Source organism: Ptychodera flava, chromosome 11 (genome assembly GCF_041260155.1).
Source record: "Ptychodera flava strain L36383 chromosome 11, AS_Pfla_20210202, whole genome shotgun sequence".
In the NCBI taxonomy this organism is placed as follows: Eukaryota; Metazoa; Hemichordata; class Enteropneusta; family Ptychoderidae; genus Ptychodera; species Ptychodera flava.
In genome coordinates this window covers 17,020,396-17,047,832 of record NC_091938.1, presented here as the reverse complement: position 1 = coordinate 17,047,832, position 27,437 = coordinate 17,020,396, and the positions used below count along the sequence as shown (strand labels likewise).

At 37.2% G+C, this 27,437-nt stretch overlaps 1 protein-coding gene across 1 annotated transcript in view; it reads right to left on the bottom strand.

The window, feature by feature from the left end:
* LOC139143687 (myosin-IIIb-like) overlaps positions 1–23,624 on the bottom strand; it is a 46,070-nt gene extending 22,446 nt beyond the window's left edge. Inside the window, 19 exon segments of the mRNA XM_070714205.1 lie at positions 5,116–5,269; positions 5,630–5,771; positions 6,414–6,624; positions 7,184–7,310; positions 9,962–10,076; positions 11,001–11,105; positions 12,823–13,025; positions 13,380–13,463; positions 13,770–13,874; positions 14,309–14,425; positions 14,890–14,983; positions 15,111–15,284; positions 15,718–15,783; positions 16,595–16,817; positions 18,420–18,519; positions 19,329–19,433; positions 21,852–22,006; positions 23,466–23,561; positions 23,564–23,624. Coding sequence (XP_070570306.1) covers positions 5,116–5,269; positions 5,630–5,771; positions 6,414–6,624; positions 7,184–7,310; positions 9,962–10,076; positions 11,001–11,105; positions 12,823–13,025; positions 13,380–13,463; positions 13,770–13,874; positions 14,309–14,425; positions 14,890–14,983; positions 15,111–15,284; positions 15,718–15,783; positions 16,595–16,817; positions 18,420–18,519; positions 19,329–19,433; positions 21,852–22,006; positions 23,466–23,561; positions 23,564–23,609 — 2,422 coding nt within the window. The 5' untranslated portion in view covers positions 23,610–23,624.
* Positions 23,625–27,437: the final 3,813 nt, after the last annotated feature.

Below are 27,437 nucleotides of genomic sequence, written 5' to 3'. Positions count from 1 at the left end.
ATGGCACTGATTTTAGCATCAACAGGTTTTATCTCACCCTGTCCTACAGTATGTCCGAGGTAAGTTACCCTAGCCCAACCAAACTCAGATTTGGCAAGGTTGACAGTCAACATTGCTTTGCTCAGTCTCTCAAAGAACTTCCGCATGAGCTTGATGTGTTCCTCCCAGGTGTCACTATACAGGACTACGTCGTCAACGTAAGCTGCACACCCGTCTAGCCCGGATATGACGTCGTTGATCATCCGTTGGAACGTTGCCGGAGAGTTCTTCATTCCGAATGGCATCACCTTGTACTGGAACAATCCGTCTGGTGTAACAAAGGCGGATATTTCACGAGCACGATCCGTCAGAGGGACTTGCCAAAATCCCTTCAGTAGGTCAAAATTTCGTCACGTACTTGGCTTTTCCCACTCGGTCGATGCAGTCATCAATCCTCGGGATTGGGAAAGTGTCTGTCTTTGTTAAAGTGTTGACCTTCCTAAAGTCCGTGCACATACGATAACTGTGATCTGATTTGGGAACAAGTATGCACGGCGAACTCCAGTTACTTTTACTGGGTTCAATAAAGTCATTGTCCAGCAGGTATTTGACTTCTTCCTGGAGATATTTCGCTTTTGTTGGATTCAGTCTGTATGGATGTTGTTTTACAGGCTTACTGTCCCCAACATCAACGTCGTGATAGATGACGTTTGTCCTCGTTGGAACATCTTGAAACAGGTGTTTATATTCGTGGAGCAGTTCTTTACCTGTTGTTGTTGTTCTGGCTGGAGGTGTGCCAACTTTGTAGACTCCAGCTTCTCCAGGATTTCTGAGTTCTGAAGCTTGACCGAGCCCAGCTTTGAGTTTAGAGTATTTTCACTTAAGTCAGTTTCAGTATCACTATCTTCATAATGGTTTGAACTGACTGCACTGACAGGCTGAGTTATAGTAGGATTATCCCTATCCAAATATGGCTTAAGCATATTTATGTGACATAGCTGTTTTTGTTTTCGCCTGTCAGGTGTTATTATGATGTAATTTAAATCGCTCAATTTTTATCAATTAGGTATGGCCCAAAGTAACGAGCATGGAGTGGTTTGCCAGGAATTGGAAGTAGAACAAGAACTTTTTGACCTGGTTCAAACTTCCGTTTTGAGGTGCTTTTATCGTATTTGATTTTCATTGACTGCTGAGATGACTCAAGATTTTCTCTGGCTAATTCACATGCTTTAGAGAGTTTTGTACGAAAATCTGACACATATTGCAAAATATTCAGACAATCATCATCGTCTGATAGGAATTTCTCTTTAACGAGCTTAAGTGGGCCACGGACTGTATGTCCAAATACAAGCTCAAATGGGCTAAAACCAAGAGACTCTTGAATTGACTCTCTAACAGCAAAGAGCAGAAAATAAATTCCTTCATCCCACTGCTTCTCTGTGTCAAAACAGTAGGTCCTAATCATGTTTTTCAAAGTTTGATGAAATCTCTCAAGAGCACCCTGACTTTCTGGATGATAGGCGGATGACCTATACTGTTTAATGCCTAGCTGATCCATTACTTGTTGAAAAATACCAGACATAAAGTTGGAGCCTGATCGGACTGGACACATTTAGGGAGGCCAAATAAAGTGAAAAATTTGACTAAAGCTCTCACTATAGTCTTTGTCTTTATATTTCTCAGTGGTATGGCTTCTGGGAACCGAGTTGATGTACACATAATTGTCAACATATACTCATTTCCTGATCTTGTTTTTGGTAGGGGCCCAACACAGTCTATTAGTATCCTACTAAATGGTTCTTGAAATGCAGGAATTGGCTGTAAAGGGGCCTTTGGAATGGTCTGATTCGGCTTTCCTACCATTTGACATGTGTGACAAGTTTTACAGAAATGTGCTACATCCTGCCTGAGATTAGGCCAATAAAAGTGACTGAGAATTTTATGATAAGTTTTCCTGACTCCTAAGTGACCAGCCCAGGGCGTTTCATGGGCCAGGCGCAATATTTCAGCACGATAGGGCTTTGGAACCACAATTTGATGTTTTATAGCCCAATCGTCATCAACCAAAACATCTGGAGGTCTCCATTTACGCATGAGAATACCAGACTTTGTATAATAGGAAACAGAGCTATCTGAAGTTTTACCTTCATCATCTACCCTGTCAAACAAAGACAAAATATCTGGGTCTTTGTGTTGTTCTGCAATGAGATTTGATCTAGAAAATGTCTGACTTTGGTCAGCAGAAGTTTTACTGGAAGTTTCAAATCCACGAGGGATAACGGAATGATCCGTGTCAAACACCTGACTGAGAAAGGTGTCATTTAAGTCAACATCTGTGACATTATTTTTGAGAGTATTTTGATTCTCGGAAGTTTTCTTTGACATGGCTCGAGTAATGGCACATGAAGGAAATAAATCGAGTATCTCTTGTTCAATTGGCTCTGGATCTTGATCTAAACTAGGATTATCAGTCACAAGTGGATTAGTAATGACCTTGTCCCCAGCAAGGTCGTTTCCAAGAAGAAGGTGAATCCCTTCAAAAGGCAAAAAAGGCCTAATACCTAAAGTCACAGGTCCAGAAACAAAGTCCGAAGACAAGTAGACATTATGGAGAGGAACAGGAATGTAGTCATTACAATCTACCCCTTAATAAGAACTTTAGAACCTGAAAATGACTTTTCAGAAAATGGCAGGGTATCTGCCAACAAAAGAGACTGGGAAGCCCCGGTATCTCTTAAAATTTTGACAGGGGTAGCGGAAGAGAAATCACTAGAAAGTGATATAAAACCATTATGAATAAATGGCTCGAAAATACCCATAATGCTATCCTGAGAAGAATTGACCTTGACCTCATTAATTGGGATAAGAGGGATTTAACCTCAGAAAATGTGTTGCACACATTATTAGACTCTAATTGAGTTGATGAAGAAATAAAGCCGGTTGGCTTAGATCCACTTTGACCACTTTGACCTTCACGTTTTCTTTTCAATTTGAAACAATCTGACATTAAATGGCCGTCTTTCTTGCAATAATTACAAGAAAGTGTACCGAACTGTTTGTCAGAAGGAGATTGAGACTTGGGATCTGATGATGTGTGAGTGTTACTTAAATTTTGTGAACTGTTGTCATTTGATTTCCTACTTTCCTTTGAGAAATTCTTGGATGAAAAGGACGAGTTAAATTTACCTGCATTGTTTCTGTATGAAAAGGACTGGGATGGTTTGCTGAGAAATGAAGATTTGTGGGTCAATGAATAATCATCGGCCAAACGTGCAGCAACCTCCAATGTATCTGCCTTTTGTTCATTGATAAAGGTCTTGATGTCACTCCGAATGCACCTCTTAAATTCTTCAATCAAAACAAGTTGTCGTAATTTGTCATAATTCTGACTGACCTTTTCGAAGAACACCAACGATCAAACAGTTGTTCTTTTGTTCGAGCAAATTCAACGTAAGTTTGATCTTTCACCTTCTCACAATCCCTAAATTTCTGACGGTAAGCTTCAGGCACCAACTCATAACCCTTGAGAATTAATTCCTTCACAGAATCATAATCTGAAGCCTGCTCTACTGACAACTGAATGTAAATTTCTCTGGCTTTACCCACCAAAGCACTCTGCAAAAGCATAGACCAGGACTCCTTAGGCCAACTCAGACTCTGAGCAATTTTCTCAAAATGAAGGAAATATTTATCAACATCCTTTTCTTGGAAAGGGGGAACTAACCTGAAATGCTTAGTGATGTCAAACTTGTCTGAAGGGAAGAATTTTCCTGACTGTCCAAGCTCCAAACGTTTCATTTCTAATCTTTCCTGCCTATCTTTCTCTCTCTGTCTTTCTTCCATTTCTAATTGCATTTGTATTTTTTCTTTTTCTAATGCCTGTCTCTCTTTTCCATTTGTAATTCTAGTTTCTTGATCTCCAAATTTGTCTGCATTTCTAATTCTAATTTTCTGAGTTCAGAGGTAGACTCGGGCTCATAATCTTTCAGGGTGGATTCCTCAAATTGGCCTAAATCAACTAGATGTTTGGCAATACGGTACTGTATTTCCCTCTTGCGCATAGATCTTTGACTTCTACTTTAAGGAAATTGGCCAGTGCAATGAGGTCGTCTTTTCTGAGGGAATCAAATGTGTCCTGATCAAGGTCATCCATTTCCTCTGGTTTAAATTCCGCCATGATTAAATTTCGCTGAGTTCACAGAATACTGTAGTTTTTAAAAAAGGCAGGCAAAATGTTGTCAAACGGCTCAAAATATTCGTATCCCGGACAAGCCCCCAATTTGTTACGTGCAGAGAAAACGAACAAAAGGGTGAACTCAGCAGTTTCCGTTTAAACAAAATTTATTACGAAAACAAAACTAATTGCTAAGTTAGGGACAGAGTACAAGCTTTAAAAGTGTACAGACTACTTATCTCAGCTGGGACGGCAAAGCTCCAGTCTCAGAGTTGTAACAGTCAGTTGGATGAATGAACAGTCCTTTGGCTTGCAGGCTTGAAGCTGCACAAAGACCACAGTATAAATCCAGCGTTGACAGTGAAGGTCTTGAAAAGTCTTGAGAATGACTACTGCTGGAGTTTAGTAACACACAAGAGACACGATCCCAAAAGTCTGACTGGAAGCTGTGCACGTCCCTTTTATAAAGGCATATAAGAACAATCTAGAACTTTTATTGACATGCTAATTACTGTTCTAAAATTATCTCCCTTACACAACTAATCAACTTTCCAGAACATTCCAAACATGACTAATTGAATTCAAGGTTGTGAGGTCATCAAGGGCAGTGACCTTGGGAATGTTCTAGACTAATTGAACTCAGGTCATGATGAGTGTGGGGGAAATGACCTACATAACAGTTGTAATTTTGCCTTGAATGATAAATATTAAAGGTAAACAGTCACCTGTAATCTAAATATGCCCATATATGGTCAAAGGGGCATTCCTTGGTATTCATAATGCCCATGTGAGGGCGCTGTTTTTAAAAAGCGGCCACCCGCTTAAAATCTCTGATTGGTTAGATTTTCTCTTTCCATGGTAACCATGGCAAAATTGGAACAGGTGACAGTATACCTTTAATAGCACAGCATTGCTCAAAACAGGCACATTACAGAATATTACAAGGTCAATTGAATACTAACCGACAAGAGTTTCATCCCTTGCCTCAGGGAACCTGGATTCCTCATCCAGCAGTGCCAACATTCCGATGGGTTTCTGAAGGAACATGTCCAACAGTGGTCTGTTGTCTTCATAGGTGATCTGATCGGCATCAATGCCCTCACTCAGGTACTCTTGCTGTCAGATTGAAAAAAAAAATCCCCCCAAAACAGTTACAGAGAGCAATCACACAGATGTTGTCATATTTATCAACCATAGTATTATATATAGTCTTGATATAACAGGATCTTAAAACCAAGCTTCTTGTTTACTGATTCATATAGATGCCTTTTTTCCTGATATGGTATTTTTATGTTTTATTCTGTACCACATAGTACTGTTAACACATATCGCATTGTAAAAAATCAATAGTATTCTACATTGCACACTTTTAGTATTTCCAGAATTTAGTTATAGACTTCATCCCTTCCAGGAGAGTGGAAGTTATTTTGTGTGGTGTGAGAGGAGAAGGGAAAGAGGTCCAATGGTTGTGCCTACCTGTTCCCATGCAAAGATATGTTGGTTGAAGTAGAATTGGATCTGCTCATTGGCAATGTTGATACACAGCTGTTCAAAGGAATTCACCATGAAATTCTCGAAACCAAAGATGTCCAGAATGCCAATCTTGTGATGTACATCACTAGAAAAAAACAAAGAGACAATAGAAGATGAAGCAGACTATCATGGAATTGTACAGTGGGCCCTCACAGAGACTTGAGATATACGAACAACTGATCTTGTATGTAGAACCATAGCCATTCAAGTTTTCTTTGTTTTACAAATTATATGTATTAACCTTTTCCCTGTAAACAGCTCTATAATCACTGTCAATAACAATGTATGCAGGGCAAATCATGGTGATGAAAAGGTTACTGTGATGATTTAACCTTTTCATCACCAGCCAGCGTGCTACAACTGCTTGGAGTGTGATTCTGACCACAGTGGTTGAGGGATTGTGTTGGTACACAGAGTGCCCTCACAGATGATCTTGAAGTCTTACTTTGTTTTTCCATTTTGGGGGTGTGGATGTGAGGCATCAATACACTTGATGCAAAGAAAAATTTGATATGATCTAATTAATTCAGAAATCCAATGTTTGATGTTACAAACTTTCTTAGACAGGGCATACATGCAGGACACACCATCAGCTTCTGAACAAACAACTTCCAAAATACTGGTAAAAATCTCTTAGCACATATTCATTCTACACAACATAGACTTCCTACCTATACAATTTCTATATACTGCAAATCTTTTCCGATGTAATACCTTCAGGACTTACCCTGCATCAGATGACGGACTCATCAATACATTGATCTTATCAACAATCCAGTTGAAGAGTCTGCCATAGATGGCCTTGGACATGGCATCCCTCACATCTTCTGCCTGAGACACTGTGTTTCTACGTACAATGGTCTCGCCACGCGTCACCACGGCATTGGATGTCAAGGCGTCTATGAGTTCCTCCTCATTCACGGACAGCACTTCAGCAACTGGATGGAAATCAAAGTTCAGGTATTATGACGGGAATGATGACAGAAATTCCTGGATAATTGTTACAGATACTCTTTCTGTTTTCAGAGTTTATAAACATTATTGTGTGAGAATTTCAGTTACAGTTAGAAGGCAAAAGTTACAGCTCTCATCCCTTTATGGCACATGGGCAATCTCAGTACTAACACAATGTGTCCTGAATTTGTGAGGCAATTTTACAAGGAAGTGTGCCAGACAATTACCCTTTTGTATCACAAGAATTAATCATTTGAGCGCCAAAGTCAAGTTTTGTCTCCTTTATAAAATATACCCCAGTCAACTTTTTTTTCATATTTTTGCCAAAATTTTGATGAAAAACAACAGCTGATGAAATGCGATGTTCATTTGGTCCAAAATTATCAAACTGCTTACAGAAAATTCATAAAAATTGGTAAAATGTTGCACTAAAATTTTGGTAGGAAAAATTATAGTGCTCAAAGAGTTAACTTCAGAGCTACTTTATCCAAACAATGTCCATACAACTCCATGGTTCTTTCAGCAGAGATATCAGGTACCCACCCAATGCTGTCCTGGATTTCTCAGCGACTTCACTGCAGTCAGTCATGTATTTACTCTCTTTATTGACAAATGCAATTTCTCCAATATGAAGAATTCCTGACAGCAACCGGTACATCTGGTTCATTTCCTGCAGATGGAAAATTTTCAAAAAATGTATAAACAGGGAATCTTTCTTCCAGTTACATATTTTACATTCATATTCCATAATTACTTTCACAATGAATGGATTTGCTTTCCCCATTAAATACTTGAAGGTCACAGATACATGTACTGGTAGGGACCCATTCACCCCAATTCCCTATAAACAGGTCCATAATCACCATTGATAACAATGTGTGTGGGCCAAACCATGGTGGTGAAAGGGTCAAAGTCAAAGCTTCAACTGGTTTCTATGGCACTGAAGCTTTCAAACAGACCCATTTTTATCCATCCATGGAATTTTTGCTTAATACATATGGTAAATGATTTTCTCAATGCATGCATGTTTTCCGAGTTCTGAGTTATAATACAGCAAGAATTACTCAAAGTTCTTCATTTCCATTGAGTTGATATTTCAATTGAAAGCGGTATGAAGAGGGACAATCTGAGACAATAGGTTTACAGTTTCAGGAAAATGATGTTCTTATTTATAGTCTGTCATAATCCTGTTATGGAAGATATCATGTATATACAAGATATACAGACCCAGTATATGCACATGAACACATTATGCACACAGGGTGCTTATGAGCTATTATTATACATTTACCATTGATAACTATGGAATTTTGCGAGCACTGAAAAACTGTATGGAACTTCTGCTCCAAGAATAATGTTATAGAAATAACGGGCGACGCGCTGACCATTAACGTTTATATGTGGGCAAGGGCGAGAGGAAAGCCAAAATTAACGGGCGAGGCTTGCCGAGCCCGTTATTTGGCTTTCCTCGAGCCCGCGCCCACAAATAAACGTTAATGGTCAGAGTGGAGCCTGTTATTTCTATTATATTATCAACCCAAGAAAACCATCAAAATTTCTGAAAATTTCAGGAGCGAACGACAACTGGGCCCCAGAAACTGAGCAATACGCGACGCACTGTCACGCGCACAGTAAAAAAATTGGCAAATCCCGAGATGTTTTCAGAAAAAAGTATCTCAACTTGACCTACAAGCGCTCCATATTATTTTGTGATTGATTATGATTTACGTTTGAGCTATAAAGTTACGATACTTTGAGTTGTTAATCTTATTATTCATATTCACGGGCATGTAAACAAACCATTTCTGTGTATTTGTGGTCAGTCACGTGGTTCAGCTCGACCAATCAAAATGCGACGGGCTGGGCATGGTAATATAATATGAGGTTATTACGAAAATACCGCAAAGGATGCACGAGGACATTGGCGCAGCGTATCGCCCGACGCGAAGCGGAGGGCGATGCGAGGCGCCAATGTCCGAGTGCATCCTTTGCGGTATTTTCGTAATAACCTTATTATTATACATCTTACATTCCTGATCGGGGCATCAAAATGTCGGAGTAGTGACCGTTTTCTTGCAATGTCAACAATTTTTCTTCCGATTTTATCGCGCCAGTGTGGAACGCTACCTCGGACGCGCTTCTGCAAGTTTTGGAGTGTGTGCACTACACACATACGTACGTACACAGCACGCGCGAGACTTGTTCTGGCACTCGTCCAGGAGGGGTCCCTTGAAACCGTTCTACAGTGAACGCGCAGATACAGCCGCAGGGAAATGGGCGCCTTGAAACCGTGCCGTACAGAACGGGCGCGAGTCCGTACGGCTTTTTTAGCGCACGCTAAATTCTATTGTTCTCGATGGTAGATGGTAATATAATGACTAATATTAGGCACGTAAAACAATGTTCCCTTGAGGGTGCCTTTGCACTTTCACTTTTGGCAATTTTTCACTGGACCCAGTAGACGATTGCCAGGATTTATCTTGTAGTGTATAATATATGTAGTTGCACAGGCTATGCGCTAGATTGCCTTCCATACTGAAACTGGAAATTGGGACAAAAGATAATTGTGACATTGCTCTGCTCATTTGACGTCCCAGTCACAAATGTAAGATGGATTACTACAGAGTTCTACACATTTCCCCCTGCTTAGTGTTGGGAAAGATACTGACTTATTTGCTCATAACAACCTCATAGTACGTGCACATGAATTACACCATGTAGTCCATATCGTGTATCATTATGTTCATATTAATACGGAGTGACATTGTTTAAGTAAGTGTTTATTAACCCTTTCACCCCAGTTCCCTGTGTACAGGTCCAACTTACCATAGAAAACAATGGATTTGGACAAACCATGGTGGTGTAAGTGTTTATTAAGGTAGTATGCGCCTCAAAAGTGAAAGACTTAAACTTTTGCTTCTTAAACTTTCCTCAATGAAACTTTCAACCATTTTCTCACAAATCAAGAATAAAATTTTGGGATCACCATGCAAAGTTTGGTACTAGGGAAACAAGTTACCTAATATTTACTGATATTTGAAATTCAAAATGGCCGCCATCCCTGTGTTGACTCTATGTGGAAAAACAAAATTTTGGATTTTGGAAAAACTAAGATGGTGAAAATTTTTCTTGCTCCAAGAGGTTTAAAATATACCCCCACAAGTGGTAGATCAGAAAAGAAGAATAAAAATTTGAGAGCCAAAATATCTCTCCCCAAGGCGCATTCTACCTTAGAATTGACTACTGGTACTTTGTGTAGGTGCACCATTTACTTGAACTTGACACAAAAACGTAAATGTTAATTAAGTCTATAGTAGTTACCTCTATTGAAAATCCAATGGTTTCTAGACATGCATGTATTTTGTCAAACATAGATTTGTTGAAAGATACTGTCTTAGCATCTGTGTATGTCACATCTCCCCCGGCATGCAGATATCTACGACAGAAAAATGTTAGTAATAAATAGTTTGACCAGACATTAATAACAATAATTCTACCATGCAATTCTTTATCTTAACATTTTAATAGCTAGAAAAAAGGAGATATTGAGCTTGGTCTTCCAATAATAATTTTTGATATAGTGTGTTTATACATGCTGGTTATGATGACAGGTCATGATGACAGGTCACCCATTGTGCTGTCCTTGTTGAGAATGTATTGTATTTACTGTGTGAATATAAACAAATTGTTATTGGAGGTTAGTCGTATTGTTAGTTGAAAGAATTACTGTTTTTGACATATAACTTTGTCATTAGAACAACATTTCACCAACCACTACTCATCATGATATTATTAACCCTTTGAGTGCTGTAATGTTTCCTACCAAAATTTTAGTGCAACATTTTACCAATTTTTATGAATTTTTCTGTAATATTTTTGATAATTTTGGATCAAATGGACATCACATTTCATTGGCTATAATTTTTTATCAAAATTTTGGCAAAAATTAAAAAAAAACTTTACTGGGGTTTATTTTATAAAGGCGACAAAAATTGACTTTGGCGCTCAAAGGGTTAATTAAGGCATCATTGACATCACTAAGATACCAATTACATTATGTAACTCAAATGAAATTACAAAACTACAAGTAAAAAATTAATGCTCAAAAATGAATGACATCACTGAAACATGAATGGCAACATTACCACATCAAAGATTATTATCAACATAACAGCAATATCATTCCAACATAACTGACATCACTCTGACATGACTGCGGCATTCTGACTATACTTGTCAACATTTTGGAATTAAAAACAATTCATGATTAATTTGTACAGAATGCCTCATAGAATACATTTTCGACTCTAAAAATTATTCTTTATCAATCAAAACACATTTAATACTTAGTTTGACTAACTTGTAGCGTCTGTTTTTGTTTAGTGTGTTTGAAAATTTCTTTCCAGCACCATCATCTGTCAATCCTGCCAGTACATAGTAAAAGATGTGGAAATTTCTCTCTCCCCTGGAAAAGACAAACATTCAGTCTTTTACTGTTTGGTTTATTCCATTCTCACATTGCTGGTTTAAACATCTGTTTTATGTACTGGTATTCCTGAAACAAGGTTGTGTTCACTGCCTGTTTGTGACAGATTGACCAAGAGATATGGTATGAGTTGTATACCCATGAGCTCCAAGACCTCGTCACCCTGTTCCAACAATATGTTTACATGTATCTTACTTTTGCCACCCTCCCTCAAGTCTCTCAATAGAAGATGTGCTTCAAAGACAGTCATTGTCCTGTATACCTTAGTTTTGCCACCCTCCCTCAAGACTGAAATGAACACATTCTTCCTGGATAGATCAGTGCCCTTTCTGCATCACATTTCCCCAGGTGATACCGCTTTGATTTCTGTTTATCCATTACATTAAAGAAGTAATCAATTACTATAGAAAGCATGGTAGTAATGTCATTGTCACTTTCATGGACGCCTCCAAGGCATTTGACAGAGTCAACCATTGGGTTCCTTTCAAAAAGTTGATTGATCGCAAAGTACCAGTGTATTTTGTCAGATTTCTCCTGAGATGGTATCGAACTCAACAGACTTTTATTCGCTGGGGTGCATGTACCTCCAGTGGTTTTACTGTCTCCAATGGTGTAAAGCAAGGTGGGATCTTGTCACCAAAGCTTTTAATATGTATATTGATCATTTGAGCTTTATGCTGTCTAATTCCAAAACAGGTTGTAACATTGGAGGACTTTTCGTCAATCATTTAATGTATGCTGATGATATTTGTCTGATTAGTCCTTCTGTCAAGGGAACTCAGAAGTTAGTCAATATTTGTAGTGACTATGGTGATACTCATGATATTTTGTTTAATAACAAAAAGACCAAATGTATGTGTGTGAGATGCGATTCATCTATGATTCGTCACATTCCTTCTGTGTATCTCAATGGAGTTAAATTAGTATTTGTCACAAAGAAGACACATTTGGGTTTTGTTCTCAACGATCACTTTCGTGATGATGACGATATCGAGCGACAGATGAGATGCTTTTATATATCAGCTAATATGCTTATGAGAAAATTTTCTCGATGTACTTTTGAAGTCAAGAGTGTTCTTTTCAAAACATATTGTTATCAATTGTATGGCGGTCCAATTTGGATGAAATATTCTGTTAATATTATGAGGAAATTGAAAGTTGCTTACAATAATGCTGCTCGTCTTTTATTGGGTTATGATAAACGTAGTAGTGCAAGCTCTATGTTTATATCTAACAGAATCAATAACTTTGATGCCTTGCTAAGAAGGCAAATTTATGGTTTAAAGCAAAGACTTCTGAGAAGCAGTAATGAGATTGTATGATGTGTGTATGACTCATTATATTTAAACTCCGAAATGATAAAGTTATGGAACAAGCTTCTTTTTGTATAACTTAACCAAGCTGTGTATATTTATCACCAGATTTTCTTTTGTTGTTATATGGACAATGAGTCCGAAATAAAGTCTATAATAATAATAATAATAAATTACTTTCTACACATTTAATACCCCACACTGTAACTAAAAATATTCAAGTTCAACTGAGATTGAATAGAAAGGACAGTTGCTCATCATTCATTGTCTCATGACATGTGGCATAATTTCTGAATATTACAGCAACACCGGGGTAGAAATCTTGCATTTGTCAGGCATTAGTAACTGTGTAGATTCTTATATCCTACTGGCATATAACTTACTCAGTCTGAAGAATGACCCTTGACTTCTCCAGAAGATACTGCGAGATTTCGGCACCTGTCACGTGACCCATCTTGGTAAATTTCAATTCCAGATACTTTCCGAATCTGCTGGAATTGTCATTGATCACGGTGCAGGCATTGCCGAATGCCTCCATCAAAGGGTTCACTTTTAAGACTTTTTCTTCTAGGCTTCGATTCACTGCCTGGAAGAATATGATAAAATATATCAGACTTTTGAACAGAGAGAAGTTGGATCCATATCTTGTACAATCAAGTTCAATAAAATGTATTGGAACTCTCTACACCTGTTTTGTAATAAGGATTCAGAGTTGAAATATGCAACACTGAAACATATCATATCAACTTGAAGTATTGATAATGATAATAAGAGGTCATTGCTGTCTAGATTTCTAGAATAAAACATTATTTATTTACTTCAGATTATTTAGAGATATTTCGACCAAAAGTGAAATGACACATGTAAATGTCATACCAAGTATACATGGCTCTCTTGTGAAAATTAGTAATCGTCTTAGAGACAATCGACTGCAATTTACCTTTCCAAGCTTTGTGAGTTGTGTAACTAGCAGGTTTGCACTGACCGTCTTCCCAGCACCTGACTCCCCGCTGATTACCACACACTGTGAGAAAAGTACATATTAATATTTTCATAGAGTGTAAACTATGATAGCACATAAAATTCTGATAAGAAGGCTGGAATGTTAACATTTACATGTAGTTGGGGAAACAAAAATATTTTCGTATGAATAACGCATGTGTAGGTAGTCACTCATGAAGTTGCAGGGTGTTACTCTTACACTTCACAATGCCTATTCATTGGCTTTCACCCCAAATCCCTGTAAACAGGTCCACACATCATTGATAACAATGGGTTTGGGCCAAACCATAGTGGTGAAAAGTTAAGAATAGGGGGGGGTGTTACTGACCTGATCTTGATTATAATGTAGCATTGCCTGATAGGTTGAGTCAGCGACACCAAAGATGTGTGGAGGGTTGTCTTCCTTGGCTGCATGCCGATACCGTAATGAATGCTGAATGAAACAAAAATCAGACAAATTCAGCTTTAAAGTAATAAGAAACTCAAAACTGAAAGTTTTACAAATTGTACTAAGAGGAAACATTATACTGCTCTCTTTCAAATTAAAGAATAGAAATCTGGGGTTGGTGGCAGTGTGCACTGAAATTTTGGTACTACGGAAACAAATTACCATGAAATTACTGTATTTGAAACTGTGTATGCATTACTTCATTACAGATTCAGTCCCATGCACATACAGGGTGTTGGAAGATCTGATATCATAGACTGCCTCATTCATCCACATGGTGCAAACCTGTTTTCAGTCTCCAGGCCTTCAAACACATCCACCAACCAGGACACAGAGTGAGTACCGTTGCTATCAAAGTCTTGCAATGAGTTTTATTACCCAACACAAGAAAAACCCAAGACTGAATTTACTGTACTTACCCTGTCGTCATAGATACTAAGACCAGCGAATGGATTGACAGCTATCATGATGTCACCCACATAGGTGTAAATCTGACCGTTTTGATATCTTTCAAACAAATGCTTCACTATCACTTCCTGCAAAAATTCAACAGAACAATATGTTGTCCATAAACTACATACTAACAATGGTTTGGTTCTTTATGATGGATACTTCTGGTTTCAATATGGCTGCATGCAGATAATAATTCCTCTGTTTCTCTATCTGTTGTACAGTAGAGTCAAAACCATTGTTAATGCTCAGAGTAAAAAGTAATCAGAAAATCATAGGGTTCATAACTCAAATGTTTTTCTCTTCATGTTATTTGATTAGAAAATTCAATTTTCAAAGGTGATGTCTTTGCTCCCTATCTCGTTATTTACCTTCATGACTCATTATTCATCTTCCCAAATATCATCAAGTGATTAACTTTTCTTATTCAACATTAAAAACTAGACAGTATCATTCTTTATTAGGCTGAGTTTGGGAAGAAGGACAATTACAAACTAAAACATATGTTAAAATGACCATTGCAAAGTCTAAGTATGTAGATAATTCTTACTTCATCAAGAAGTTCTAGTTTTGCTAGATCATCAACAACCGGCATGCGGATTTTCCGAGACTTTCCAGCAGGAGCTGGTTTGAGCTGGCCACGTCTAAAAATATTCAAGAAAAAAATGCAAACATTAATACCTTAAATAGCAATACCAATTTTGCTGAAAGTATTGATGAGTTACCATGGTGAAATTTCAAACAGATGGTCAAAGTTCAAAGGTCACTTACCTGGTGGTGACCTCTGCTGTTTGTTGGTATGCACCCGTCTCCTGATGTTGTTTCATGAGTGCTACCAGCCTCTCTTTGATGTCTGTGGTATCTTCCGGTACATTCTTGATGAACGGATGATTCAAGACTTTGGAGATGTTTGCTGGTCTCTGTTCAAAGTCCTTCACCAGACACCTTTTATTTCGGGTCACAGAGAAGTGTAAAATTTAAAAAATTAGCACATCACCTTGATGTGCAAATTGATAAAAACTAAAGCATCAGACCACAGTGTTGTTGCATTGATTGAATACAAATACAACTGGTTTTTTTTTATTCACTTTAAAATCCAAAAGCAAACTGCTACCGTCTATTCCTGATTTCAATTTTTTAAAACTTTTGATAGCTTTACCGCTTATATTTTTACCACTCACTTTACCTTCATAATACTGCCAAAATACACTTTTTGAAACCAAATTGCCAATAAAACTTCACTGACTGTTTCTAGTTTACAAATATGAACCAAATACATACATACATGCAAAGCTTGACCATTCTACTTTTTGTGAAACATTTGAAAAAAAAAGGACAAGTTACAATAAAACTGAGATTAATTCTGATATCATCTTACATTGCTACAAAATCATTGTAGTCCATGGACCAATCTTCGGGCTTCTTCATTTTTGGAGGTTTGTTTCTGCAATACAACAGAAATAAAATTTTTGACACAAGGCTATGTGTAGATGTATATGGCATAACCTATGCATACAAATCATACAGTTTTATCTTGTGAATGTCCAGAGGCATTTAAGTTAAAATTGAGGAAGTTGCAAATACTATATTTTCTCCTCGTTGAAACTTGATATTCATTATTATTAAGAGAGACTATATATCATTAATGTACAACATACATATAAATGACCTTTTTTTCATGTGCGGAATTTACACAATGGATATTTGTGTCTCATCTGACAGGTATTGCTCGAAATCAAAGTTGTTAAGATAATGAAACATGACACAGTGATAACCAATATGAAAGCACAATTGAGGAGAATCTCTGTGAAAATCAACACTACTCAACTTTAGGAGCAAGTGGCCGTAACTTTCAATGATTTTTTCTGACTACTTTTATTTTGTATGTCTATTGCAAGTTCTTAAGTCTCTCAAAAGCAGGTTGAAACGCCAACTATTTAGCTTGCCGACACTGGATCTATGTGTGTAAAATGCACTTGTATTGGTTACATTGGAGCTCTAGTCTGGACCAGAATGCACTTGTCAAAAATAACAATGCAATCTACACATGTACAGGCCAAGTTGTATAAATTTGAATACTGTGTATCTCAATATGTTTTGGGAATAGCACAAGAAACTATAGTTGACATTACAAAAAAAATGGTCAAAAATCATGAAAGTAACTGGTCTTTAAACAATATATCACAACAAAATCGAAATACACTGCAACAGGGATGACAACACGTTAATTGTCACGTGTTTCCACATTCTGTTACCTTGGAATCTTGATCAGCGCCCTCATAGGGTTCAAATCTGCCAAGGGAGGGTCTCCATCAGCAAGTTCAATGGCTGTGATCCCCAGCGACCAAATGTCACATCTGATGTCATACGAGTATTCCATTTGCTGTTCGCACGCAATCACTTCGGGCGCCATCCAAAATGGCGTCCCAACTGATGTGTTCCTCCTCATGAAGGTATTTCGGAGTTGTGCAGAGACACCTTAATTTGATCAAAAAAAAGTTCTTTTCATTAAAAATTTATAAAAGAATGAAAAGAAACCTGAGCTCTTAACTTTATCAGTATTAAAGATTTTTTTCTCCTAATTTCAATAATTCTGAGTATATGGATATCATTTCAATGTAGACTGAATTTGATTTGCCTTTGGCAACTTTTGGAATACTTTATATAAGTTGCTAATATTTGAAATAGATTCATTTGATGCAATGTCCACAAAACAATGTGAAGACTGACCCCCAGTGGTAAAAATCAGAAATTTATTACTTTAAACACGTTTCCTTGTTGTCAATATGACTACAGCACAGAGCGAATTGCACTTAGCTTTAAAATATGACTTTGTTTTTTACTTTTCCGTCAGATGTCCTTCTATTTTACGATGTTTCTAAAATGTCATAAATCCATAACATGTCACAACAGAATCACCATCATGGGGCACTTCAACTTTGAATGGTTGTCTTGACAACAGCGAGCAACGCAAAGAACTGGCAAGAGTGTCTGTCTGTATACGTGGCATACATACTTGATAAACCATGTCACCAGCATGAAGTAAATGACTGACAAAACAGCAATGTTTCAGAGAAAGAACTATGTGCTTGTAGGATTGGTGACCCAATAATTTTCATATCGCAGACAATAGTGTTCTTATTAATTGCATTTACACTCATATGCATTATTCACTCTGTGAGCACACATGTGCCTCATATTTTATTTAATGCAAAGAGTTTATTTTTAGTCCGCACAACACACAGGGTTTTTTTCAGCTCCTGTACAAGAACAATTGAGTGTTGATATATGAGCTTATACACAGATGGTAAACAAGTGGTGTTTGCTCTGAGTTAGGCTTGAGTAGGTATCAAGTATCAAAGCTGCCTCTCTGGTGTGGTTCAGTGTTGAAAACATGCCACAACCTATCTCACGTTAATAATTAGCAGAGTCTGCATCTGACCGAACGTATCGACCAGAAAATTTTTGTGCTTCTTTATTTCAAGAGCTAGAGCAAATTGCTTTCATATTTGAAGTGTTTTATGAGGCTGTCTGTAATTGCAGACAATGTAAACATTGTTTTGATTGGTTATCAGTGGAAGGTTACTTGCGAAACAGGACCTGGGGTCAAAGGTCATTCATATTTTATAAAGCACAAGTTGAGAGCTACAGTGGTTTTTGCGCATGCCAGGAACAATTTCCTTTTTTTAAAGTCACCCGCTGCAAATAAAGCGAGCAGTACTTGTGAAATGAAGTAATTTGAAGCCAATTTTGCGAGCCACATTATTGCTATGGATTGCAGAAGATGAAGAACTATTGAATTTTTACACTGATGTCCCACGCCATATTGTATCAGCCACTGAAATATTGATTAAACGTCTTTTTGATAACACGCGTATGAATGGTATGTAACTTTGAAATCCAGTTTGTACAATCTAACAAAGTATGGCCCAGGTGATAAACAAGTCAGTAAGATTTGAATACAACAAAATTCTTGTAAGTTATTCAACATGAAATCATTTGAGAAGGTTAAAACTGAAAGTAGCCATTTATTTTATATAAGAAAAGCTCCGTCAAATTGTTTGATTTTAGTTTACATACCAAAGTCAACTAGTTTGATTTCAGCATCGGCTGTCATTAGAACGTTGTGTCCTTTGATATCTCTGTGCATCACATGGCGTTCATGTAAATGTTTCAAAGCCTGTGAATAAAAATAACATAAATTACAATCAGAGATTTTTTTTTCTAATTTTGTGCATCGACCAGTCATACAACATTATGCAGTCAAATGAAAGGCATTTCTCAATATATAATAATAATATATAAATGCACAATTCGATAATGAAAATCTTTCTAGTTTTTAACAGACATTCATCTCATATGGAAATAAAGCATATGATTGTCATTTGCATATAAATCCAAACATTTGGAGTGAAAACTAGAGAGGCATGTAATAAAAGCATTACAGTCAAAACAAGGGACTATGTACCCTTGATGCAGGAGACCTTTTGCCCTCCTGATGTCGGGTACATGGTCACCCTTGTTCAGGCTATAATATATGTATCATGTTGTCAGTAATTTTTTAGATTTCTGGGTAAGTGTAGGAGGTTGTTAAAATTGCCTTGAGTCAGCCCTGGACTAATACCGGTATTCATTGCTAATGTAATATTGTCTTCAGTCAAAAAAGAAAAATCCTTGAATCAGAGGCACAGTCGAATAAACTCAGAGAACACACTGGTGTTGTTGTGAGATATACTAAGGAGTGTACCATTTGATATTCGGGGGAGGGGAGAGAGAGAGGAGTGGGGTGGGGCTGGAAGATTATCGAAAAAAAATTCCAGCAAATGTCAATAAAAAAAAATTAGCCAGAGAAGGCTTGACAAAAAATGTGAGAGAGTGGGAAAAAATAATGTACAATTCATAAGGTAAAAAAGTAATGCTACCTCATTAATCTTCCAGACCAGAATATCAAATGGTAAAATGACACCCCTAATTATCTTTGATTCTTACCATGCATGTTTCTCTGATGATGTAGGCGATGATATCTTCATCCATACTTTTTCCTTGTCGTAGCATTCCTTTGATGAGGTCTGTCACAGCACCCCCATGACACAGCTGTGTGTGTGCAAGATGCAAAAATATACAAGAAAGCATCAGGGGAGAGTGACATTTTGTACTTGAGACACTCAGAGCACTGTCCACCAAGTCACTGACTGATTAACGGGCTCACTGGCTGGCTGGCTAGCTGACTGACTATGATATTAAAGGGTATACTGTCACCTGTTCCAATTTTGCCACAGTTAAACATGGAAAGAGAAAATCTCACCAATCACAGGTTTTAAGCGGGTGGCCGCTTTTTAAAAACAGCGCCCTCACATGGGCATTTTGAATTCCAAGGAAAGCCCCTTTGACCATATATGGGCATATTTAGATTACCGGTGACTGTATACCTTTAAGAAGTAGCTAACTCAATGGCTTGTCTACTGCCAAACAGTGAGTGAAAGTTCAGGTGCAGCTGATTGACAGCCAAGTTATACTTCATCAGGGAAGTCGGATGAAAGCCAGGCTAACAATGCTAAAAGACAGGCTGACATCCTACTGAGATTTAAATACATAAACAGCTAGTGTAATCATGACATTCAGTGCCATCCCACTGAAGACAGCATTAGTGTACTGAGAATAATTTTGGTAAAATGATTCACAAACCAATTAGTACAATATTTCTACCATCTTCCAATATGATTTCCCGTGTACACTGATGTACAAGAAGGAATCCTGATAAAGAAGTATGAGGATGGTTAGCCCTGGACAAGTATCAACAAAACACTTTCATCAAATCATCGGCATGGGCTATACAGTAAGGGATAGGGTTAGGGTAAGAGTCCAGTGGGTGAATGTCCAAGAACTAATAACTGGGCAACCCTTACAATTTACTGGTTTACTGGTTACTTATAGCCCTTAAGGTGATTTGCACCCGAAAGTGAAAGACTTAAACTTTTGCTAAAACTTTCCTCAGTGAAACTTTTAACCATTCTCTCACCAAAGCAAGAATAAAAATCAGGGTCATCGTGCAAACTTGGTACTAGAGAGACAAATAACTTACGATTTCTCAATATTTGAAATCCAAAATGGCCGCCATCCCTGTGTTAACTCTACCAGAAAAAATAAAATTTCGATTTTCGAAAAACTAAGACGGTGAAAACTTTTCTTTCGCCAAGAGCTTCACAATGAGCCCCCACAAGTGGTAGGTCAGAAGAAAGGTGATAAAATTGAAGGCCTGGAATTTCTGTACCCGAGGTGCGACGTTAATAAAATACTGTTAAGTCACTGATCGGAGTGATGCAAAGTTTACAGACAAACTGACCTGACTTCATGTTAATTACTATCTTGTGAAGCATGTTTGATGGTTTCTTAGTGGCTGCACTTTACATTCTTGCAAGCTTATTGAGTGCAATGACATTTGGATTCATGATATCAGGCAGAAGTTGTCTCTATCTCAAAGGACACTGCCTATAATAAAACTATTTCATTCATCTGAAAGACACTAAAGGGCACCAGACTTTCAATGACCCTTCCATTTCATTGACCTTGGAAGATTGTTAAAAACATCCTTTTGAAAATAAGAAAGCTGCTCTCTGTCTGACAAAGACCTGTTGGGGAAATATTGTTAAAGTCTTCAGACTAGATACAAGAAAGATCACGGCTTGACTGGCCTAGCCTTTATCCCCCAAGCTGGAACAATAACTGTTATTCAAATGTTAGTTTTTGAAAGTCATGATGCGTGTCTAAAAGCCTTTGAAGACACTCACGGATACAGTACTCTTTGCAGAACGAAAAGTAAAAACAGACTTGTGAAGACTTAGGTGATGAGCATAGAGCTGCTTGTGTCCAGCCATTTGTTGTCAATCAATTATCAACAACTTTGAATAAAAAAATTCTTGTTAATCTTAATCCTGTTTGATAACCCACTTTTTTGACACTTTTTAAGTAGTTTTAACTGGTCATTAAGAGTAATACAAAACCCGAAAGTCTAGATTAAAGAGAATTTACAGAATAGGTTTTTCAACCTTTTCAGTCTATGGAAACTTTTATGGGCTGATATTTACCCCACTTCTTAAACTAAGCTTCCAGTTTTCCTTTCCTATAAGCCGATACGGTAACGATACTTCATTCAGTGTTTTGAAAAGTACAAATGCTGTTAGAGTTGGCAATTGTGGGTATTTGCCTGTCAAATATCACAACATTAATAAATTCTTTTCCCACAAGTAAAAGAAAATTTACCGAACTGGGGGGTCTGAATCACCAGGTAATATCTGTTGCAGGTTTAAGTCAGGCCTGTAGAGAGATCTATTTGTCTGCCTCTATGCCCTGTAAAAGTGTTTAAAAAAAATTGAACACGATGACCCCTCTTTAATGTGACCCTGACTGTCTCCTGATGTGGTTGAGCAGCTCCACATGAAAATGGGCATGGCAGGGTCAAAGGTCAATGTCAAGAGTTACAGCAATATATACACCTCTGATACAAATACACACCTCCATGCATAGCCATAGCTGATCAGGCTGTCCAGCCGGTGTTTTCTTGTAGTAGGCACCGAAGAACTTGGGTAAATTTGGGTGATCGCAGTGATCTTTGAAAATGCCATACTCTGCTTCTATCTCCTCTTCTGTCTCAACACCCGCATCCATCACTGGAGGAAAGAAATCACAAATGCATAAAGTAACGAATCAACAGGTGGTTGAAGCCTTTATTTGCACTATCATAGAAAGAACCTTAATTCTCCCTGTAACCATCATGGTTTGACCCTAAGTCATTGTTTTTGATGGTCAATGTGGAGAAGTTTAAAGAAAACGGGGAGTGACACATTACAAGTGAACGTGTCGGTCTTAGCTTTAAGACAGTAGACTAATTTTGATCAGAACTTTGATAATTGACGATAAAGGATTTTTGTTTTATTTAATTTATTTCAACTCCAACTGAATTAGTGGGCAAGGACTCATAAAATTACAGATTTAAAAAAGAACATTGTTGCCATAGGACAAGATTTCATTACCACTAAAGACGTAACTCTACTTTCTCCTAGCATCGTTTTGGATTAATGTAAAAAGTTAGATGTTGTTCTGTGTTCGGGCACAATGAAATACAGTGAAACAGCTGATTGCAAAGCTGTGTTCATACCCTGTATAGAAACAGAATGATGAAATATATACAAAAAATTCATGCGCATTAATTTTTCAAAATTAAATTCTAAATCATACCAGTAGATAAACAGGGTTGCGCACTGCTTTATAAACTAACACCATAGCATGGTTGGTATGCCAAACAACATAGATGACATCTCAAATTCAACCAAAAATCATAAAAATATTCTTGTTGCCAAAAGGTTATAAATTTGTCATCATAATAAATGAAAACAAAGAATTTTGAGAAATATTTCTACGGTGGGATTTTTTATTTTGATCAAATTTGATTAACAAATGTACTTGTCCAGTAAGTTGAGAAGCTTGAACGATGATTAAAACTTAGAGAAATTAGATTCATGGCTATTCAGTAGTTCAGTATGCTTTTACGATAATGAAAGCTGAATTAACTGGTTTATGATGATTTGAATCGTCATAGTTCAGTCAAGGACACACTTAATGTGGTTGAAATACAGAGAGGGTTAATTTCTACAGATGATGGAATTTAAAAATTTATAATCACCATGGGGAATGGATCTTGAAATAGCTTCTTATTTTTGTTAACCGTAAAGTTCCTACATGTAGCATACAACATGGTATAACCCTTTGAGTGCTGTAACTTTTCCCATCAAAATTTTACTACAACATTTTAGCTGTTTTTATGAATTTTTCAGTAATTTTTTGATAATTTTGGACCAAATGGACATTACATTTCATTGGCTACAGTTTTTTCAATCCTAATTCGGCAAAATGCTGAAAAAATTTGACTGGGTATTTTATACAGGCAACAAAAATTGACTTCAGCACTCCTAGGGTTAAAGCCTATGGCGGTATTGATGAGCCAGAAATATTTCAACATTTGCACCACATTGTGTTTTCCTACTAGCACCATTTCTACACTATTGCACACAACCTCTGATTGAAAAGCCTTAAGGTTGATCCTGCCTCACTAGGAATCGGATAACTTACCCTTTGCCGCTGCCAAATCTCCGGTCTCTTTGTTTTTCGCTTTGAAGACTTCTCCGTAGGTGCCTTCTCCGATGGATTCTATCAGTTCCCATTTCCGGAGGGATCCTCCAGTGAGTCGTACAGCTCTAACAACTTAAGCTTCATCTCGCTAGATTTGATGTGTCTGCAATGAACATACAAGATAGTAATCACTAATAGTGATGGTCACATGACAAGACACTCACATTAGGGTTGGCCAATTAGAGTGGCAAAATTATCATATGGTGATCACATGATGCAGTTTCAATGTCAAGGCTGGCCTATCATAACATTGGATTTAGAATATTGAAATATGTTGAGGTAAAGACTTACAAATCTACAAGGTACTGCCAACATACCTCAAGCGGTCGCCATGGAAACAAACAAATGCCTATTTGGCAAGCGCTTTCCCCAAGACTCGGGTGATTTACAGAAGTTCTTAACACAATCTTTTCAACAATGTGACACCTTTAGCATTCAGGCAAGTAATCCTTTGTGCATCTTGTCCCATTATGAAGACCAAGAACCCTTTCGTATCAGGGCCAGCAAAATTGATTTGACATGTGGGAAATTGACATCACCATGGAAACAATGCAAGAAATCAGCAGGCAGAAAGAAAACGACGTCAATTATTGAATCTGACAAATATCTCAGAGAATATAAGCTGATCACTCAGGGTGGACGGAAAAATTGATGATTATTTCTGAAAAATTTGTCAAATTTGTCAGAAGTAATGCTCTGATTATTTTGTACCTCATGCAGAATGAAATAATCACAATGAGAATTTCTCTTCTGAGTTTATGCAGAGCTGGCTCTAAAGCATCTGCACTGGAAATCTATACAATCTTAATGTTCGCCAAAAGATCACAAGGTAAGAAATTTGTTGAAAAATGCAATTATTATGCTGTTGACAGGTGACAGTTATCAATTCACACATCTTGTTCAAACACAACTGACAGTTCAATTTGTAACAAAACAACATTTGGATTGTAGAAAATTACATCTGCGTTAACTTTTCAAAATAATTTCTGAAAAAAGTATAAAAACTTTGAGCGTACACTGCCTCCCAAAAATTGGTGTGATCTACGTGATGATGGTAATTTCTTAATCACTATCTAAGGCTTCTATCACCGAAGGCAAGACCTGGATCATGCATAGAATTACTCACAAATTATAATGACATTGAGCAGGAATTTATTGATGATTAAAAATTTATGAATCCATAAAGGTACTTGGACACTCAAATTGTATGATATTTATATGAAATCCACATCAATAACTTAGAAAATGAGAAGACAGTGCATTATTTAAGCAATAACATCCCCCCTTCTGGCTCATATAATGGACGAAAGCAAACTTTGCACTCCATAATGTACGAGGTGGAGCCGGGTTCATTATGGAGTGCAAAGTTGGCTTGAGTCAATTATGGGCCGGGAGGGGGTACATTATTGCTATTATCTTATAGTTTGGGTGATGTGAGTGAATTTGCAGATGTAGAAAACATCTTAGGCCACAATGCTGGATAATCAGATACATAATCAGTAATAATCTGAGGGTATGACATCACAAAATTCACTGGTATTGAAAAAGGTATAATATAATATATATTATAACTCCATTGGCAAACATGGGACTATGTGCCCGAGGGTAGGTGACCATTTGACCTCCTGATATCAGGCAAATGGTCTGCCTTGAGGTTAAATAGTCCCTTGTTTCGGCTATAATGTTTTAATTACATGCCTCTCTTACATAGTTTTCACTCAAAATGTTTGGCTTTATTTGCTAAAGACAGTCATATAATTCATTTCTGTCGAAAATAGAACGATTTTCATCATTACATGGCGGATTGATATATTTATATCACTGTTATTCGATTCAGACTTTTTACGCAAAATTTTATAAAAAGTTTCCTCTGTAAAACGTGTAATTTGATCATTTTTAATTGCTGAAGTTGTCAAGTTGAAAATCGTCCTGGTTCACTTTGAGTAGAATGATGACTGTGCTCACCCGCTACGTCATCAAGAAATTACCATTGAATCCTACCGGGCGCGATACATTTGATATGTGAAGCATGTAATAGTAACGCCAAACAAATCAAGTTTTCAAAAGACTGAATGATATTGCTGTATTAAACAGATGCAGAGGGAAAGTTTGTAATGCGGACAAGGCCACATTAATCAATGTTTATATACTGAGCGTAATAATCTTGTAAATTTCCTTAGAAGCTTTGTGACATGGTTTCTATCTACTTTTAGCACAAGAGGTCATGGAATTAACTATGATTCTTTCTTTTTATTTGCTTTGACAGTAGATGAACACTTCACTGTTTAACCATCTGGTCATGACCTCCATTTTCACCCTTTGAGTGTCCCCTTTATAAAATAAACCCCAGTCAATTTTTCTCAGATTTTTGCCCAAAATTTTGAGAAAAAACTGTAGCCATTGAAATGTGATGGCCATTTGGTCCAAAATTATCAAAAAATTATAGAAAAATTAATAAAAATTGGTAAAATGTTCCACTAAAATTTTGGCGGGAAAAAAATTACAGTGCTCAAAGGTGTTAAAGTCAATATCCAATATTTTGATGATTCCTCAAATCTCTAAGATTGTACTTTACATTTAAAAAAATCAAACTATACTTGTGCCTTGGATGAAATGCTAGACTAACACATCCCACAGCTAACTGATCACGTACAGATCAAGCAAAATCATTGAAGAAAGCAACAATGTCATACTAACAGGATGCATGAGAAATAAAAGGTTGCCTATCAAATTAATGACAGCAATGCAAGAAAGACCTTGAACAGTTTAAATGTCTACGACAAAATTAGCTTCTTTAAAAATGGGGGAAAAATGTGTTAGGCAAAAAAGGACACATGCTCTATAACAAATTCTTACAAAAAAATTATGCTCATGAAAACATTCATAATGTAGGCATCACTTAGTTACAGTCCCTTCTGTACATGTTTTATTATCTTGCTAAAAACATACCGGAAATGTCAAACTGAATTTTTGATGGGAGTCGGTTTTTGTTGAAAAAGACTCTCTGATTAATAAATAAATAGCAATTTCCTGTTCTGTACATCCAACTTTGTTTACGTCTGAACTGAACTCTTCATTTTTTATTCATGCAGCCATGCATTTATGTTATAGTTCAATTTCATCACAGCAGCAATTACTAATAAACACATCTTCTTGATTAAAGTACTGTATTAAAGGTACATGCAGTGTTGAGCAATAACCTTCGGAATTTTCTCGAGTATTGCTGATATTGCATCTCAACGATTATTCTTTTCTTTGTTGAAACTGATGTACGTGTATGTCACAAGGCCAAGCCTTGAAAGTGTTTTTGTTGATCCAAAGTTGAAAAAATACCGCAATTATACGGTGTCGCTCAAATTTGATCAGAATTGGTACCGTATCAGTATGGGTACCAAAGATCAACAATAAATGTTGTTTCTATCTGTTCAGTGGAGGAAAATTCTACGTTGATGTTATGGCAATGATTCTGCACAGTACAACCAGAAAAACAACAAGAAATATTTAAACCAGAAAAACAAGAATGACAAAAGTAATTAAGGTCTAACTTTAGGTACTGGAGGTCAACTTTAGCAACATGCATAGCAGAAACAAGCCCCTCTTAGTTTAGTATAAACGGTCTTCCCCCATCTACTGTCTATGGTTGCAGCTGGTCTGTTGATATGTAACAGCTCATAAACAATGACAGGAAATGAGTCAAGATCAGTGGAGTTTGCCTGTTTCTCACTGGCAGGTATGCCTCCTGCCCATTTGCAGGATTTCACTTTTTCTTACCTCATTTGCACATTTTTGACACTGATGTGTTCATTTGAACAAATTCACATCTCAACCCCTGCATCTACCTGTACACCAAATACTGATATGGTAGCTTTGGCGGTATGGGAGCCTTTGTGTGTGACGGACATACATCCGCAC